This window comes from Notothenia coriiceps, unplaced genomic scaffold (genome assembly GCF_000735185.1).
Source record: "Notothenia coriiceps isolate Sejong01 unplaced genomic scaffold, NC01 NC01_scaffold00016873, whole genome shotgun sequence".
Lineage (NCBI taxonomy): Eukaryota > Metazoa > Chordata > Actinopteri > Perciformes > Nototheniidae > Notothenia > Notothenia coriiceps.
In genome coordinates this window covers 166,269-184,121 of record NW_011349574.1, presented here as the reverse complement: position 1 = coordinate 184,121, position 17,853 = coordinate 166,269, and the positions used below count along the sequence as shown (strand labels likewise).

The window sequence follows — 17,853 nt, the reverse complement described above, 5'->3', positions numbered from 1 at the left end:
ACAGCCCCAAAACAACAGCCCCAAAACATCACTGCTCTAGAGGAGATCTGCATGGAGGAATGGGCCAAAATACCAGCAACAGTGTGTGAAAACCTTGTGAAGACTTACAGAAAACGTTTGACCTCTGTCATTGCCAACAAAGGGTATATAACAAAGTATTGAGATGAACTTTTGTTATTGACCAAATACTTATTTTCCACCATAATTTGCAAATAAAGTCTTTAAAAATCAGACAATGTGATTTTCTGGATTTTTTTTTCTCCTTCTGTCTCTCATAGTTGAGGTATACCTAGGATGAAAATGACAGGCCTCTCTCATCTTTTTAAGTGGGAGAACTTGCACAATTGGTGGCTGACTAAATACTTGTTTGCCCCACTGTAGCTGTCAGATTATAACTCAAATCAAAGTCTAAGCACTATAGTGTATTGTACTGTAGGAAATATATCATTGAACAGACAGGACACCAATGTGTCCATTATGAGCATCTTCAACAGCATAACACAACCTGATGTATTTGAGTATAGATGTGGTTATAAAAGTTGTGTGATCAGACTCTCCCAAGACCACGCTAAATGTGAAAGGAAAGCGTCATGTGACATGGGCTGATATCAGTGATGGATAGACAAAAGAGGAAGTGGACTCGGCCACCTTTAGCTCCTGTTAATCCACTGAGCTATCAGACTGGCTTGATTGAACACACTCACTGTTACAGACAAGGGCATTGAGCGTGCGTGCGTGCGTGCGTGCGTGCGTGCGTGCGTGCGTGCGTGTGTGTGTGTGTGTGTGTGTGTGTGACTGATGCAAAGCCTTTAGTGCTGTGCTGCTAAGCGTTCACCTGTAAGCCCTTATCAGTGTCCTATCACAACTCCCACCTCTAAACCTTAGAGGTTATATTTTTTTATTCTTGTCATTCTCTTTTCTAAGCTCCCACCCTGCACTTAGCAGAGATGGGTAATATTTTTGTGTTTTTGTTTGAAACACATTGCTAATATTTTGTGCTGTTGTCAAAGTTGGGAAATAAACAATTTATACCGCACTGGGCAAGATTTACTCATTTGAGCAAGATTTGTCCTGCATATTGCTTTTAGCTTGTGCGCATAATCTGCGGTAACCTAGCAGGAACATATAGTGAGGCAGGGCTCAGAATGGTCTAAGGTCACTAAGCTCAGTAAATAAATTATCATGCTGTGATTTTTTGTTAAAATTGCATTAACACATTTCATGAAAAGTGAGACAGTGATAAAGGGCCCAAATACTTACCATGAAATTAGTAAATACAATATATATCATATAAATATAAGTACACATGATGAAGAAACATCAATTTTATTTATGTGGTTTTCATACTATAGATATACATACAAAATAAACAGCAACAATCTGATGATATTTTGGCATCACTTTATGTATTAGAACCAGTAATGCACTTTAGCACTTTACAATGTATTTGTAAGCAAATAAAAGGAAATGTTGAATGCTTATTACTGGTATGTTGTTTGCTTTTTGCTTGTGTTAGATTAGCATGTGTACGTATAACTCTGTTACATATGATTATTCACATGAAAATGAAAATATTAACGTTTTGTTTTGTGGTCTTTGCAGATGTCATATCCGAGTTATTGACACGTTTGGGACGGAGCCAGCCTATAATCATGAGGAGTACGCCACGCTGCACGGCTACCGGACCAACTGGGGCTACTGGAACCTCAACGCCAGGCAGTACATGACCATGTTCCGTAAGAACCAATCGTCATGCTTAAAAAAACCTGGTTGTAAAAAACAAGCCTCTGTATTTTTTAACTTCAAAACGTGAAAGTTAAAACTCTGAACTGTCATACACACAGAGATACAGATCTGTCATTAGGTTTGACAGTGTTTTCACTTTCTTTGACAGGTCTGCCTGCATGTTCACATTAATTTGGAGTAATGTCTCTTAGGCAGCTATTATCAGCAACGCCACAGCTTCAATCTGAATCTGTTCTTTAGCTTGTTTGTTTTTCTTTTTCCGCTTCATGCTACACAATATGTCTGATCTGCGGTTTTCAAAGCCCTGGTTGTTGTCTGACTCCTCACTGCTACTGACTGAAACGATTACCTAACTCTCTTCTGCTCTCATATTCACGACTCGACAACAGCCAAGTCAATATGTCACCCCCCTGTAGATGCCCACGTTTCATACGGACTAAGCAATTACCCCTCACTCACCCTTTCTTAACGCTTCTTCTTGTGAGTTTGCAGCAGAAGCTTTTATTCAAACTATAAAAATGCACACAGCAAACAAAAGGAATGCCATTGATTGTGAGGATGCTCTAAAAAGCTTTGCATTCTGTAGTTTATTATGATAATGCAAAGTGAAAGTCAGTGAATCATTTCAGTACACCTTAGTGCTGCCAAACCATCTCAGCCTCGTATAGCCACCAGCAGCTGGCTTTATGACAATCCATATTTATAACACTTACAGTGTCGATAATCACTGACTTAGTCATCGAACTGAAACAAACAAGGATGTATTGCGCTTTTCTCTCTTTCCTCACTGTCTCTCTCTAACAATTACACTTTTCTTCCTCTCTTTTGTCTTCCTACTGCTATCCTGCCTTACCTTGCTGCTCTGACACACATACACACATTCAGCACACACACCAGACAACTCATTCATGGGCTTCGTTTCGGAGGAGCTGAACGAGACGGAGAAGAAGAGCATCCAGCAGAACAAAGTCAACAACATGGCCGTAGTGTACGGGAAGGAGGCCAGCATGTGGAAGGTAGCGACGACAAAGCTCTGTTTAATGTAAATTAGTCCATGTATAAAGAAAATGAATTTCCTGGAGGGCAACAGTATATAGACAGAACACACAAATCACACATTGCAATTATATGTTGGAAAATGTTCACTTATGCACATATTGTTGTTTTACACTTTATGCATTAAAAAAACAACTCACAAACATTCACACAAGGAAATGCTTTAACATATTTCTGAATGTCTCAAACAGCAGCAGTCTCTTTCTACATTGAGCATACTCACTCACACACACACAATACCCCCCACAATAGACTGCAGTGATAACAGAAAAATCCAATGGCAGCATTTTGCACCCCCCCCTGCTGTTTGCACCATTACAGCTCAGCTTCATGCTGCTCTATATACACAATTGTACAGCTTTAATTTACTAGCAATTTTACTCTCAAAAGCTGCTGCTTGTTCCTCTGCATATTGTAAGGCGGCACAGTTGTGCTTCCATTGTTAAAATGATTATATTGATGTTGTTCGCCGCCTGTTCTCTCCACAGTACGATTTGCTGGATTTCTTCACATTATAGTGAAAGAGAAGAACAGAGACAGGATTGGGGGGATGGGGCTATGAAAGTAGAATAACTTAATCTACAAAAGCCTGAGGAAAAGGCAAAACATTTAAAGTATTGCATAATGTATGGCTCCTCTATCTTCTTTGTTTTCACTATTGTTATATTCTTAAGCAAATGTTTTCATCTGATTTTATTTTACATTCTTTCTCTCTCTCTCTTTCTTTCTTTCTGTCTGTCTCCTTTTCTTTTGTGCTGAAACTGGATGGATGCTCATTAGCTTCAGGTAAGAGACTCGTGCTTTCACCACATATTCCTCTTGAGGACAATTCAAAAGAAACAAGTCACTCACTGTCAGAATGTCAAGGAAAACTCAACTGGATTATACAAACACACTTAGTGTCAGTGTTTGATCCAGACAATTGATTCATGGGAAACTATACTTTTTGCAAGTGCACTTTAATGCATCGCATCATTCTCTCTTCAAGAGTTTTATGTACAACATAATTATCTTTTCATCATCTTATTCGTCAGAAGGAAGCCTTTCATATGAGGGATGTAAGTTTCCTGTTGTAGGTTGTAACAGAATGTATCTGGCCAATACAGCATTTTCTCTTCCTTATTTTCTTCCTTCTTCTCAAGCACAAAATGCAAGGCATTGGATTCATAACTAATGGATTCATAGCTAAAGAAATGAGGTGGAAGCCTCCATGTTTATAGCTATTATTTCAGAACATTATTCCTGATTGGTTACAAATAAGATTTTGTCTACCTATGTCTGGAATCATGGACCCATTGTTTCCTAAATTAATCTTATGTGGTCAATATGCCTCTACCACTTTGTAAACAACATAGTGTGGCATGAAAGAGCTACAAGTTTGGCAGGCAGACTTACAGTAAGCACTCTTCTGACATACTCTGCCGATTGATTGATTGATTGATTGATTGATTGATTGATTGATGTCCAGTTTTCTTTTATCTACATCAAGAAAAAAAAAGGTTTGGGCTAAAAATCAGCACAGAACGACATACTTCCTACCAGTCCTACTCTGATGCATGTTGAGAGAGTAGGCTTGGAAATGGAGAGAGAGAGAGAGAGAGAGAGAGAGAGAGAGAGAGAGAGATGGCTCTGGAGTCTGCACTCTTCCACACCCATGTTTCTCCTTCTTTTAATTCATGTTGTCTGCTGCACTTAACGCTTGAGCTAATCTCCTAATTGGCTGGGAAAATCCTATCGACCGCTACAGCCTCCAATTACTGCTGCGGGGGGGGGGCAGCACCATGGTACAGGGATACAGTAAGCTGCTCAACAGCAGACAGCCCAGTCAATACTGTGGCCCAGGGTTACGCTGCATTCACATGATTCAGTTCGGGTTGTTAACTGATGCTGTTCGGTGATTATTCTCAAATCATCATGTTCAACCTTGACTTTGACAGTGTGCCTCTCCGGTTCTCCTCTCACACATTTTTATGAATAATACACAAGCCTTGCTAAATGAAATCTGTTGAATGGAGTTTATTGATGATTTGAAATAGTCTGTTGATTACACAAATGGATTATATTATATACATATATATATATATATGTAATACCAAGGCTTTTAAACAAAATGTTGCATCTCAAGGTCAATTGTAACCCACGTCCAGGAGACCTTTCACTAGCTTATAGAATATGTTGGGTATAACTATATCATGTGTATCCGATACGTCTCTTATGAATCAAAAACATTGAGAAAAAAAGAATAGTAGGAGTGGTTCAGGGATAAGACATCATTCAGGATCATTCAAGTGTGTGTTTACAATTCACAGCAGCCATTAAGGCCACAATTGTATTCTTATGCGCTTTTTTTGGCATGAAAGAGAGATTTGACTTTTGCCTCAATTTGCAGGAGGTGAAGGAATTATAGACAAACGTGGATACTCTGTACTGCATTGTATTGTGCAAACATGTGGTACTAATACCGAAATATTGTTCTCCATACAACCTCCTCTCTTCACCCTTCACCCTCGAGCTCACAAACCCATCTTTTTCCCCTCCTCTCCCAGCAGGGTAAAGATGGTTTCCTGCAGATTCTCCACAATTACATGGAGGTCCACGGCACAGTGTACTATGAGACCCAGAGACCTCCAGAGGTCCCGGCCTTTGTGAAGAACCACGGCCTGCTGCCCCAGCACGAGCTGCAGCAACTGCTGCGCAAGGCCAAGGCAAGGCACCGAAGAAAATAAGACCAACATCTCTCTGCTGTCACTTTCTGCAGCTTCAATTTTCAATGTTGTCTTTTACTATACACTCACATTTATCCAGAGAGTGATTTACACACATAACGCATTACAATGCTGATGTAAAAACATGTTAAAGGGAATTAAGTTTTTTACAAAAATAACATTCCTGATTGTTCTTCCAGCTCTTCATTGGCTTTGGTTTCCCCTACGAAGGCCCGGCCCCTCTTGAAGCAATAGCCAATGGTTGCATCTTCCTGCAGCCCAAGTTCACGCCGCCTCACAGCTCGCTCAACCATGAGTTTTTCAGAGGCAAGCCCACATCTAGAGAGGTGAGCTCATTATATTAATCACTCCCCCACTGTTACTCACTGATGAGAACATTTTGGCCCACTGCAGCTTTAACTAACAGCCAAGTTGCCAAGTAGCTTTGTTAATCAGTGAAACTCTTAAAAGAACTGGCAAAAGCTGTAGGTGCAGACGGCACATGTTAGCGCTTGATAAGTGGCTGGAACATGGCGATCCCTGTACAACACGATTGCTATCAATTACATTACATGTTACTTGTTAGACGCTTTTATCCAAAGCCACTTACATACTCAATACTGTGGACAATCCCCACAGGAGCAATTTGGGGTGAACCGTCTTGCCCAGGGACACAACGACATGCTGACTGCAGTAGGGTTTGAACCTGTGCTCCCTTGATCCGAACACCAACGCTCTATTCACTGCGCCACACGCCTCCGCCTCAATGACTGTGCACACAGCTTTGGAGGCATTTTTGCAGTACATTTCTCTGGCCCAGTGTATTCTTTATAGCCCTGAGAAGAACTTCTTCAAGATGTGACCATGATAAGTTAATATGTTAGCGCTGCTCTAAAGGTATCAAACTAGACACTCATATAAAATATATGTAGGAGGCGTGTGGCGTAGTGGATTGTCCAGGTTCAAACCCCACTGCAGTCAGCATGTCGTTGTGTCCCTGGGCAAAACACTTCACCCCAAATTGCTCCTGTGGGGATTTCCCACAGTATTGAGTATGTAAGTCGCTTTGGATAAAAGCGTCTAACAAGTGACATGTAATGTAATATATATTTTTCAAACATTTGTAAAATGATCATTGAGATTTGTATTTAATACATTTAGTGAGCAATAAAAGATACATTATAAAGACAGTATCCTCTATCTGAAAGGAAAGGTTACATATAAGCAATATACTCTTGTTGTGTTTTGTAGGTGTCCTCGCAGCACCCGTATGCAGAGCAGTACATCGGCAGACCTCACGTCATGACGGTGGATTTCAACAACTCGCTGGAGTTTGACTCTGCCATCAGGGAAATCATGAGGACCCAGGTAATCTTACCGAGTGTAATTCACAGGCGTAGAAAACAAGACGTGTATGTTGTGTGCCAGCGCTTTCATCTCTCTGGTGCAGCTAAGCCATCAGGCACTGACATAAAATTAAAACTGAAAAGCCTTTCCGATGGATTCAGCTTCTCCTTTGGTCTAGGCAGTCGTCTACTTTGTGAATGTGAAGAAATGTAATGCACTGATTCCCCATTAAATCATAGTTCATTTTAACATGAATACTGGGGCTAGCTGTGATCTAATCAATCTGGTCCCTGATGGGAAACACTTTGGCATGAAAAGTAAAGTTAAACTATAAAAACCTTTTTTTTATATCTGAGTCACGATTATGAATCTTAGAGATTCAATTTACATACATGTTTGTTCGGTTTTCTATGTGTTTTGTTGTTTGATAAAGCATTTTTTAAACTTTGATACTTTGCCACAGTGTAACTTTCCGGGTGACCAGGATGTAGATAGCAGTCTGATATTGCTGAACTTCAACACAAGGAGATGTGTATGGGCACAGAGAGTATAAGGATAGTAGGAACTAGCAAGAGTGAGACAGAGATTTAACTGGGCAGATGTAATCTTTCCGGAATGCACAACAAAGTGGGATAACATGGGAAAAGAACAGAGGGAGACATACAGACAGAGAAAGAGTTTGAGGCCGAGACTAAATGCCTTCATTTTTCTGTTCGGTTTGGAACACACAGACTTATCCTTTTATATCTAAAAACTAAGCATGTTTGTAATAGATTTCAGGTGCACAAGTGTATGATATTGACATTTAGAATGATTAAGCAGAGGATCACTGTTCTTTACATGGCTTTAATTGCCTAGCCCTCGAGCAAGCATTGCCTCAGACACTTCGCCCACGCAGTGATACTGCACCGAACGTCTTGTCTGTGTTGTTGAACAAGATACAGTTCAGCAGCCTAGGCTGACTGCTCTGTCTCCGTCTGCACTGTCAGACCGCTGAGAGGGAGCTGATATACCCCTTCACCCTTCACTGGAGGCACAATGCCCCGGCCAGCACACACACACACACACACACACACACACACACACACACACACAAAATGCAAACCCGAAGCACAATTGGAGAGACAATGAAGTTGCACAAATCAGGCATATCGGCACACAGAGCCTTACCAACCGTGTGTGTGTGTGTGTGTGTGTGTGTGTGTGTGTGTGTGTGTGTGTGTGTGTGTGTGTGTGTGTGTGTGTGTGTGTGTGTGTGGTAGAGGATCACATTCAGTCATGCAGGACAAAGCAATCTCTGGCTGGCTGACAAGTCCTCATGTTCCAATAAATCCGTCCTTCATCACTTTCTTCCTTTTTCTTCCTTCTTTCTCAACCCTTGTTTTTGTAATCCCCTTTCCTCCCTCCGTTCTGCCTCTGTTTCTGTCCTTCAGTCTTTTTTTCAGTTGGAGTACTTTACATAGATTTGGCCAAATTACAACCTAAGATTCCATGCTGTATTTTAATTGGTGTTTGCATTGAAAAGATGTAGACCACATGTTATGAGAAAACAGATGTTTCTTTAGCTTTGGAAACATTTCTGTCTTTCACAAGCTAATTCAATGTTCCTGTAAAGCCAAGAGAAGTGATAGAAAAGAAAAGGAGGAACTCTGTTAAAATAGATATCTGTTCTGCTTGTGTTTGTGTCCCTCCTGTGCGCGTGTTTAAATGTTGCGTCAGCTCACAAAGTAGATTAATATAAGGCTTTGATCGGATTTGCAGTGCTCGGAACTTTTTTAAATTGCATCATACCATACTTGCTTCTCAAGGATTTTACGTTGAAATGGGCCACGTCTGATTTCACACATGGATAAACATCAGGCTGCTTTGATTTCTGTTTGCAAATGCAATTTAGAGAGTCATGTGTCATTTACAGAGGCAGGTCTTTTGCATTAAGGTGAAGTATTTTCAATTTGTAACACTTTCGTAACAACTCCTTTCAAGTAAATCATGATTTAATTGACATTTTCATGTGTGGCTGATTTCCAATCAGGATATCAACTATATAAAGCAGTGTTTTTTTAGCTAATTCAATTTGTAATCATCCAAGCACTGGTTGGACCCATTTCACATTCATCCGGTATAGTTGCAGTCAGTTTGTCAGTGTGTATTGAACTGGTATCAGCCAGAAACATAAAAGAATATATATTATGTATATACAAAGCTCATTTCTAATTAGGCTAATCAAAAATGGCGCTTAGTTATACAACTGGCACATCACAGCAGGGGATGATCTATTGGTATGCAAATACAGCCTAATGAATTTCCAAGCAGTGACACACTGTGATTAGGCCTCGCAGAATTCTGACAATGGAAACATTCATCTGCTGAAATCAACAAGGAGAAGAAACGATGTATTGCAATTAGTATGAACAATGAAGTGGCAGCAGCAAGAAGTACATTTTGATATATGCAGAATATGGAAATAATAATGTGCTTGTGTGTCATTTTCAGGTTAAGCCGTATCTGCCTTATGAGTACACGTGTGAGGGGATGCTGGAGAGAGTACATGCCTACATTCAGCATCAGGTGAGGCTCTGTCCACATCAAGTAAAAACACACACGATGCGCTGAATGAAACACACACATCCAGAGATTCTCTCTTTTACCGTCGTCCTCCCTCTCTCTTACACACACTCATTTCACCAACTCCCCACTCCGCTCAATATTTCAAACTGTGTGCATTCAACATCCAGTGTGTGTGTGTTGTGATGAATCTACAGGCTAACTGTCATTTCAAACCACATATCTGCCCTGCAGCTCTAAAGCTGAAGATCTCCTGACACTAATGAGGAGGGATGAGTAAGGACAAAGAGCATAAGAGTGGGCATGATGGTGATGGAGGACTGGGATGAAGGAAATACTTTTTAATAATCCCACACTAGATGTCAGACAAACAACAGAGGTGCCTCTCAACAAACTTAGTCTGCTCGACTGGCAGCCGGTTTGGAAACTGCTACTTCAGCATTAATAATGTCAAAACACAGGAGAACCAAGCTAAATTACATTCAGCAATTAACCTTTGTTGTGTTTTTATTACACATACTTTTACCGCATTAATGAAAATGTATTTGTCAGCACATAATTATTGATTAGTAATAATGATTGGTGGCAAGCTTTAGTAGCTAAGGCTGGATAACAGTACAGTAGAACTCTTTGAATTGGCCCTTTGTTGAAGGGGGTTTAAATATACCTTCCCTTTCCTTGCTTTTATGTTGTTCACAAATTAAATTGTGGTAAAATTGTCATGTTAACACAGTGCAGGCATCGCCTATGAAGTGACAGTGGCTCAGTGAACTTGCACTGGTTGTCATATTAGTTGACAGGAGTTCAACTTTATTCCAATTGTCACAACAGCTTGGTATGAATATGAAACCAGACAAACTCTTTTGTTACTGTCCTTTTATTAATACTGGCAGTAAAGAAATCCCTAAAGAGCTTTCAATCTAGGTGATAGGGACAAAATCCGCAGTCCTGCAACAATTCATATGTTAAGGTAAAGCTAACATGCCTTTTCAAAAGTCTAAATTAGTTCAAACGTGGACATCTTTTAAAGTGCATCTTTTTAATACCATTTGCCCTCTTTTGGTGTTCTTTTAGTGATGGCTCACATACAGCCCAAAATATTCTAAATTGGGCAGGTCCACTAAAAACTAAACTTTGGATTGACAATAACATAATTGCGTTAACTAAAGTTAAAATGTGTGTCACCTCCAGGACTTCTGTTCCCTCGAGCCTCCCTTTGTTCCAACCAACCTCTCCAGACCGGGGTCTGCTGGTGGCAGCAGGGTCCCAGGACCTCTGTTTGTGCCCCTGCCCAACTCCACAGCGCTCGGCTGGGCCTCCAACGTGACGGCGTCCACTGCCTGGCCCCCTCTCAGCTCCCTCCGGCTTCTCGTGTCTCAGGAGGGCCAGTCCTGTGTAGAGACATGCCGTTCGGAGGGGTTCATCTGTGAGCCCGCTCACTTCCACTTCATCAACAACAAGGAGGCCCTGCGCAGGTAAGTCAGGCTGAAGTCCATCCAACCTAATTTTGGTAGAGACTTTAAGGCCCGGACACACCAATCTGACAACAAAGAACTGACACAGACGGACCCCGACTGTTGCGTCGCCTCGCGTCTCTGCGTTTTGGCCATGTGTCACACTGGAACACACCGCAAAGACTTCAGCTGACGGCCAAGAAGCATGTACCAACTGCGCATGCGTGAGTGGCAATAACTCTCCTTACCAGCAGGTGGCGGTAGTGTGTATTTGTCATTCAAAAGAGGCAACAACCGTGATAACCGAGAGAAGAAGAACAGACTGCATGATATAAACTAACAACAAATAGCGTGTGTGTTCCATTTTCACTCTACAGCGAGAAGCTCATGGGGCTTTCCCCAACCTGTGTCGAGAGCTGGAGTTAAATGAAATCTCAGATTTGTCTTCTTAATAGTTCGTTTAGGTCCCTCACTTCCGTTTCGCTTCTCATGCACTGATTCGCTATAGCTGAACAGCCAATCAGAGTGATTTATTTTTCCAACTGCCGGTTTTCGGCCGAAAAGGCGTCGGCCCGGCTGAAAAGACCCGACGGTGCGGGACACACCAATCTGAGTAGGGCGTGTCGACGCTCATCGTCAGCCTCACGCCTACCGACGCCGATAATCGGCCTGATGTGTCTGTGCCTTTAGTCCCAACATGTAGATTTCTATTCCATTTGCAACATCAAAAAAGACAATTGCTCAAGACATGAAACAAGGGAAAAAAAGACTTTTGACATAACATTACAATCAGTGACTCTTTAATTGACACTGCATTTAATTTTAGGATTGTTACACCACACACCAACTAACCCTGAGAGGGATATCTGAGGCAAAACAGAGATTTGTTCAATGTGACCCGTGTCCTTGCTTGCACGTTCTGGCAGAAATGCAACAGCACTGAGATATTTTCAAATAAAAGCGCTGTATGCTTGTTAAAGAGACGCTGTGTTAAGCAGCAGCATGCACTCTCCCTTCATTGCAAACAATGAAAAAAGGAGCTTGCTTTCAGACACAATTTGGACACAGGCCCTAAAATACATCATGCCTGATAGTATTTGATGCAGTAACATCTCCTCACTCACAGTCTTTGGACTTCTGCGCACACAATTATTATTATCGTGTGTCATCTCATCACAAGTGTTCTCAAAAGAACAACATATCCGAGTTTAAAAACTCCTGGTGCTTACTCTTCATCCACACAAAGTAATAAAGTCCAAGCCTACTCTGTTTTTCTGGATGGATAACTTCTCTTATAATAGTTGACACTTAGAACAGGGGCAGCTGAATCTCACAAGGTGTTTATTTAGTTTACTGTACCAGCTCCAGGCAGTTGAACCAAAACTAAAGTTTTTCTGAGAGAAAGCCTGCTGGAGTTTCAGTCTCTCCTCCAAACATTTTTCTACTGACTGCTTCAGATGTGGCTCTCCTTCTTTGTTCGTTTCATATTCCAAGTATCTTTCGTGTTTACTTATTTTCTGCCTGTCTCTTTTTACAGTGCCTCTCTCCTTTTGTTTTTGTTCTGTTACTCCTCCTTGTTGCTGAGGTCTGTTCTCTGACACAAGTTATCTTTCTCACACTGACATATCACACCTGCCTTGCAGTTTTTTTCTAAACACATTGTCAATTCTCTCCTAAATATTGTCTTTCTCTTTTGAACCGGCGTCTGTAGTGAGGTGAAAGTGATGACATTTCTCCTCTTCCTGTCTGATTCTTCCATTTCTTTTGAGGTGTTGCCAGTTCCGCTTTCCTGTTTCTTGTCTCAAATAAGAACAACTTTTATCACTCACATTTTCTAAATTCTAAGAAAAGCCAGAACATTCATTGTCATTACACCCAGTGAACTGTTTTCAAAGGTATATACAGACTCCTCTGTTCCCCCCCTCAGGTTGGAGGTGCAGTGTGATGTGGTGGACTCCGAAGTCAACCACATCCTCCCAGCCTTCTCGGTTTTGCGGCGGGAGTGCGGCCTCCAGCGAGAACCCCTCCTCTTCAGCTGTGCAGGATATTCCCCCAAATACAGACGTCTTTGCCCCTGCAGGGATTTCCGCCGTGGTCAGGTGGCGCTGTGCAGAGACTGTCTATAATGACAGGACAGGTGAAGGACAGACACAAAAGAATAAGACACAGGGGGTGTGAAAGGGAAGGCACCCACAGGCCAGAACAGGTGTAGAGCTGTGACAATGAAACAGTAAATGTGGGATAATGAGGAACAGGCATGCATGGAATTGAAAAGCTAAAGGTAGACCCGAATAGCCGCCATGTTGTAAGTGAGATGACTGTAGTTGTTATAACAGCTGTTAACTGGCTGGAGATAGAAAAGGCAGCAAGATTTCATGGAACAGGGCTCCCATATAACAACCAGGGGTCAAGGCCTGGTAACCATTCACCATGCCAACAAACATTCCTCCCGACTACAGGTCAGGTTTTTACATGAAGTTGACCGGTGATATGATAAACAAATATGCACTTGAAGAAGCGCATGTGTGTGCAGAGAGATTCAGTGTAGGGATTTTAGTGCCATTCCATGACAGAGTCTTCAAATATCTTGGACTGGAGAAGCCAACCCTCGGGTCAATATCCAATCTCCTCTCTGCACTTGGACAAAGGATGATGGAGAACCGGGTTATCTCCCTCGCTTTTCCTCCCATCCTCCAATGATGGACAGAGTAATTTATCAGACTGCACCCCAAGTCCGAGCCAACATCGGTCAATGCAATCATCTCCTGTCGCAAAAGGAAAAGGACGAGGAGGACAGAGGACAAAAATAAAGGGTACACGATTATTTTTCAATAAATAAGCCTTAAGAGCTCTCAATGAGATTTTTAAAGAGTCCTTTGGGCTTCAATGTGGAAGTAATATCATAAAATAAAAAAAATAAGAACAGATCAAAGTGTTGAACTGGGTTTGTTATATTGCTTGCATGGTGTTGTTCCTCTATTAATGCTCCCCCACCAATCTGAATCCTCCATTCATATTAATCTCCATTTCCATTAAGCCAACTGTAGGTAGAGATATTGGATTGAATTATTATTTTCAAATGGAAGGGACAGCCTGCACATGCTGAAGCTGTCAATAAGAAGTGAGAGAACAAGGGACAGGGGGCAGAGGAACAAATCAGATTTATGAACTACTTTTCAAGATTTTAAATGTTTTTCTTAACAGGCTATCTGGTGGCATTGCGGAAAAACGGAAAATCCAATGTAAAGATAAAACAGCAGCTTTATAACGTTCAGCACCATTAATAGTAATCTATTTCACAATAACTGCTGGAATTATTGACCCCATGCTAAGCCCCTTTTCACCACATGTTTAAAAAACCTCCACTTTAGTTGTATTTTCCCCTGTGTAATCAAAGACCATTCTTATTAGGAGAAAAACAAGGGATTTACAGCCGCGGGTGTGTGTGCTGTGTGTTTGTGTGTTAGATAAAAAAAACAGAGCAGCTATTGGTCTGAATCCCAGGGCCTAAAGTAGAATTAAATGAATAATAAATCACAAGTGTGAATGCCAAAGTAGATTCATCCAATCCTCATTGACCTGCACCAGCATGGGAGAATAATTGTCACCCCATTCACCAGCGCTCTGTGATTTCAATTTAAAACCAGAGGCATTTCAAATTGCAATGAATACTTTTCATTGCTGAAATTCATCCATCTTCTTGAGTGAAATATTTACAATGATCATAAAAAAGCACTTTGGCCCTGTGCAGAAAATCACTTCTTTCTCTCCATTAACCCGACAAATATGAGCAGGCTGCAGCCAAAATAAAGGGATATGTATTCATGCAAATGAACTGCTAGGCACATATTGCATTAGCCATATATCTTGCTCGCTATACCTTATGGCAAAGAAGTTGTAGGACATGTAAAGTAGTAAAACATTTAGGCAGATATAAAAAATATTTTTGAGAGTATGATTATGAAGATGAGAAAACTGTTATCTATCATTATGAAGATGGAGCAGGAGACTGTTAGCTTCGTTTAGCTTGGCTTAACATAAAGTCTTCAAGCTGAGGTAAACAGCAAGCCTGGCTCAATAAAAAACGACCTACCAGCACCTCTGAATTTCATTTATCCATTCCTTATGTATTGTTTGTTGATCTGTATCAAACCAATATTTTTTAAATGACAAATGCCTGACTTAGTTTTTGACTCGCTTCTGAAGTTACAAGGCAAGTTGACTCCGCAAGAATGACAATAAGCACATTTATAAAAATATTTCTTTAAGGTTCTGGAAAGATTGTGGTCAAGGTTAAACATTTTTTTTTTTAAAACTCTCAGGTTGCTCCAGGATTTCTACACAAGCCTCCACTGAATAAATCTTTGTGCTGAACCTTTATGACCTGCATACTTTTACTTTCAACTGCACTCTATGAATCTCGCACTATTCCTGCTTTACAGTGGATATAAATTAGCTGCATTTCATTTGTAATCCATAGGAGACCAGGATTATGGTCTCGGTATCTGCAGCGGTGTCTATGCGATTCTGTAGATGCAGGCGCATGAAACTGAACCATTAAAGGCTATAAGTAAAGTTTTATTACAACCATCAGATATTCATTTGAGACTATAAACGCAGAGCTTTCCAGCTCTCTCTCTCTCTGAAACTCTTATCCGCTCTCAGGGTGACTTTCAAACTTTACATATAGTCGCCGAGGTGCCAGATGGGGAATTTTTCCAACGGCTGCATTTCCTTTTCTTGTTTAACCCCCATCACAAGTGTGTGCATGGTGTGAAGATACACTGCACAGCATGAGTTTAAATGGTCCTCAAAGTGCCTTCAGGCTACTACTCCAGCAGACTTTCTTTTAAGCGACTCCTTTTAACTGAATGCTCCAACGAGACGGAAAGATGTAAAAAAAAACACATAGCAAGTAAGGCAAAGTAAACAAACAAAAGCAACGTGCCATAGGTGGATTTAAATGTCAGGGTCTGTCTGCCTTTTTATGAATCAATATCTGTGAGAAAATGTTAGCTTTACCAAGGAATTTAAATCATCCAGCAGTAGTTATCAGTTTTATCACATAGTATCACATGGTAATATTCACCAGTCACTATAAGGATGGGAACAGAACAGGAAAAGTGGGAAACATTTCCACAGAAAATAGCTTGATCACTGAGGGTGACGCCTAATGAAGCCTCCTTCAATGAAAACAGCACATCTGATTCATGACAAAGACTCTCACTAAACAATTACTTTGAGGAAGAACAAACATGCACATTTTTTATTTCCTGTTATTGTTTTTTATCAGATTTCACAGTTATGCTTCACATGGATAGAAGCATAACTGTGATATATTTCTGTGTGTGTGTGTGTGTGTGTGTGTGTGTGTGTGTGTGTGTGTGTGTGTGTGTGTGTGTGTGTGTGTGTGTGTGTGTGTGTGTGTGTGTGTGTGTGTGTGGCTCAGATAATCAGTCAATAAGCAGACCATTGAAGTGCAAATATTGTATATCACTAATAAATGTGTTGCCCTCATGTGGAAAAGAAAAGCAGATAGTCAGAATTGTCCTGGTTAATGTAATTAAATCTTGATATGATATTTAATGTAGTTTTNATGCTGCAGAGCAACTATTTCAAGTATACTACGTCATAGAGTGCCGCAGAATGCTGGGCATTTAACATGCATTTAAACAGTCCTTCGGCGCCACTCGATGACGTACTATACTTGAAATAGTTGCTCTGCAGCAGTTTCAATCGCGATTGAGAAACGGCCACGGCCACAGACACACAGCTGCGACTGTATACGGAGACGATAGTTTGGGGATGTGTCACGTGTGCCGGAGACGATAGGTTGGGACGTGTTACGTGTGCCGGAGACGATAGGTCGGGACGTTTCACGTCGGCCGGATGTCGCCAATGGCGTAATAGGAGCGAACATTCTGGATCTGCTTGTTAGCATACTTTCCCTCAGAAACCTCATTCCAACTTTAAAATGTCACACATCTTTCTGATATTATTCGTGTAACACAACTTTTAAATCTGATTCTTACTTTTAGAGATATTAAACATTGTTCAGACCTTGGTAAAGAGGCTTTCTTCAGATTTTAGAGTGTGTGATGTCACAGCTAGAGTGGAGGACAGATTTAATTTTGCCTTCATATTTTCTTTTAAACCTGCCATAATTCCCAAACCCTACATTCCTGATACATAATTTTTCATGACAAACGAAGGAAAACATCTCGTAGCTTGAAAGATAAAAACAAATTAAAATTAAACAAAATGCCTCTTGAGACAAAAACTCCATTAAAACCCATTGTAAATTCAGCCTCAACTTTCCCCACCACAGCAGCCGCACACCTTTAGTTAATCTGCCAAAAAAGGCCACATTATTAACCCGAAAGTAAACAAAAAGTACACTTCAGATGCTCAAGTTCCTTGACATGCTTCACGCTTTGAAATTTCACACATATCTGTTACGGTTCTTCAACAAAACGTTCACATGTAAGAGGTTTATCTCTCATTCAGAGCAATGAAAATGCTTTACTCTCACTAATCACCATGGAAACCTTTGATCTCTGGACACGTCGTTAGCTCAAATATAAACACCTGTGTCATGGAACACGATGATGTCATAACTCCAATTGACATAATTAGAGCAGCAGACTAATGACTTGGTCCCTGGAGTGGAGTGCACCAGCTGGGCGTAACTCTACGTCCGACGTAGAACCGAAGGCTAAGACCAAACTAAAGTTATGATTACTGCACCACTTAGACTTAAGCCCTGTATGCGTTGCGCCCGGGTGTAACTTTTACACCTAGTATGGAGCAGGCGTACATAGGAAAGGCAGACTAGTATCCATAGTAATGTAAAACAGGCAAGAAGGAAAATAACTATGGCAGTGCATCTTGTTTACATTTTGTAACAACGAAAGGGCATTAAGACGAGAGAGTCGTCCGTGATCGAACAAACCCACTGAACATCTATTCAGTGAGCTGAT

At 41.0% G+C, this 17,853-nt stretch overlaps 2 protein-coding genes across 9 annotated transcripts in view; one reads left to right on the top strand and one right to left on the bottom strand.

Moving 5' to 3' along the window:
* The window catches only part of LOC104949912 (microtubule-associated protein 4-like), a 242,267-nt gene that overhangs the window by 146,748 nt on the left and 77,666 nt on the right, over positions 1–17,853 (bottom strand). The window lies entirely within an intron of this gene.
* On the top strand, positions 1,956–13,785 carry LOC104949911 (alpha-1,6-mannosylglycoprotein 6-beta-N-acetylglucosaminyltransferase B-like). The gene is made up of 8 exons (XM_010776340.1): positions 1,956–2,762; positions 3,583–3,588; positions 5,349–5,507; positions 5,708–5,854; positions 6,759–6,875; positions 9,348–9,422; positions 10,611–10,894; positions 12,801–13,785. The coding sequence occupies exons 1-8, from the start codon at positions 2,655–2,657 to the stop codon at positions 12,997–12,999; spliced, it is 1,095 nt and encodes a 364-aa protein (XP_010774642.1). The 5' UTR covers positions 1,956–2,654; the 3' UTR covers positions 13,000–13,785.

Coding starts and splice junctions, on each gene's coding strand:
- LOC104949911 (XM_010776340.1), top strand. CDS start 2,655: ATGGGCTTCGTTTCGGAGGAGCTGAACGAGACGGAGAAGAAGAGCATC. Junction 5,508..5,707: donor AACTGCTGCGCAAGGCCAAG/GCAAGGCACCGA, acceptor TTGTTCTTCCAG/CTCTTCATTGGCTTTGGTTT. Junction 9,423..10,610: donor ATGCCTACATTCAGCATCAG/GTGAGGCTCTGT, acceptor TGTCACCTCCAG/GACTTCTGTTCCCTCGAGCC.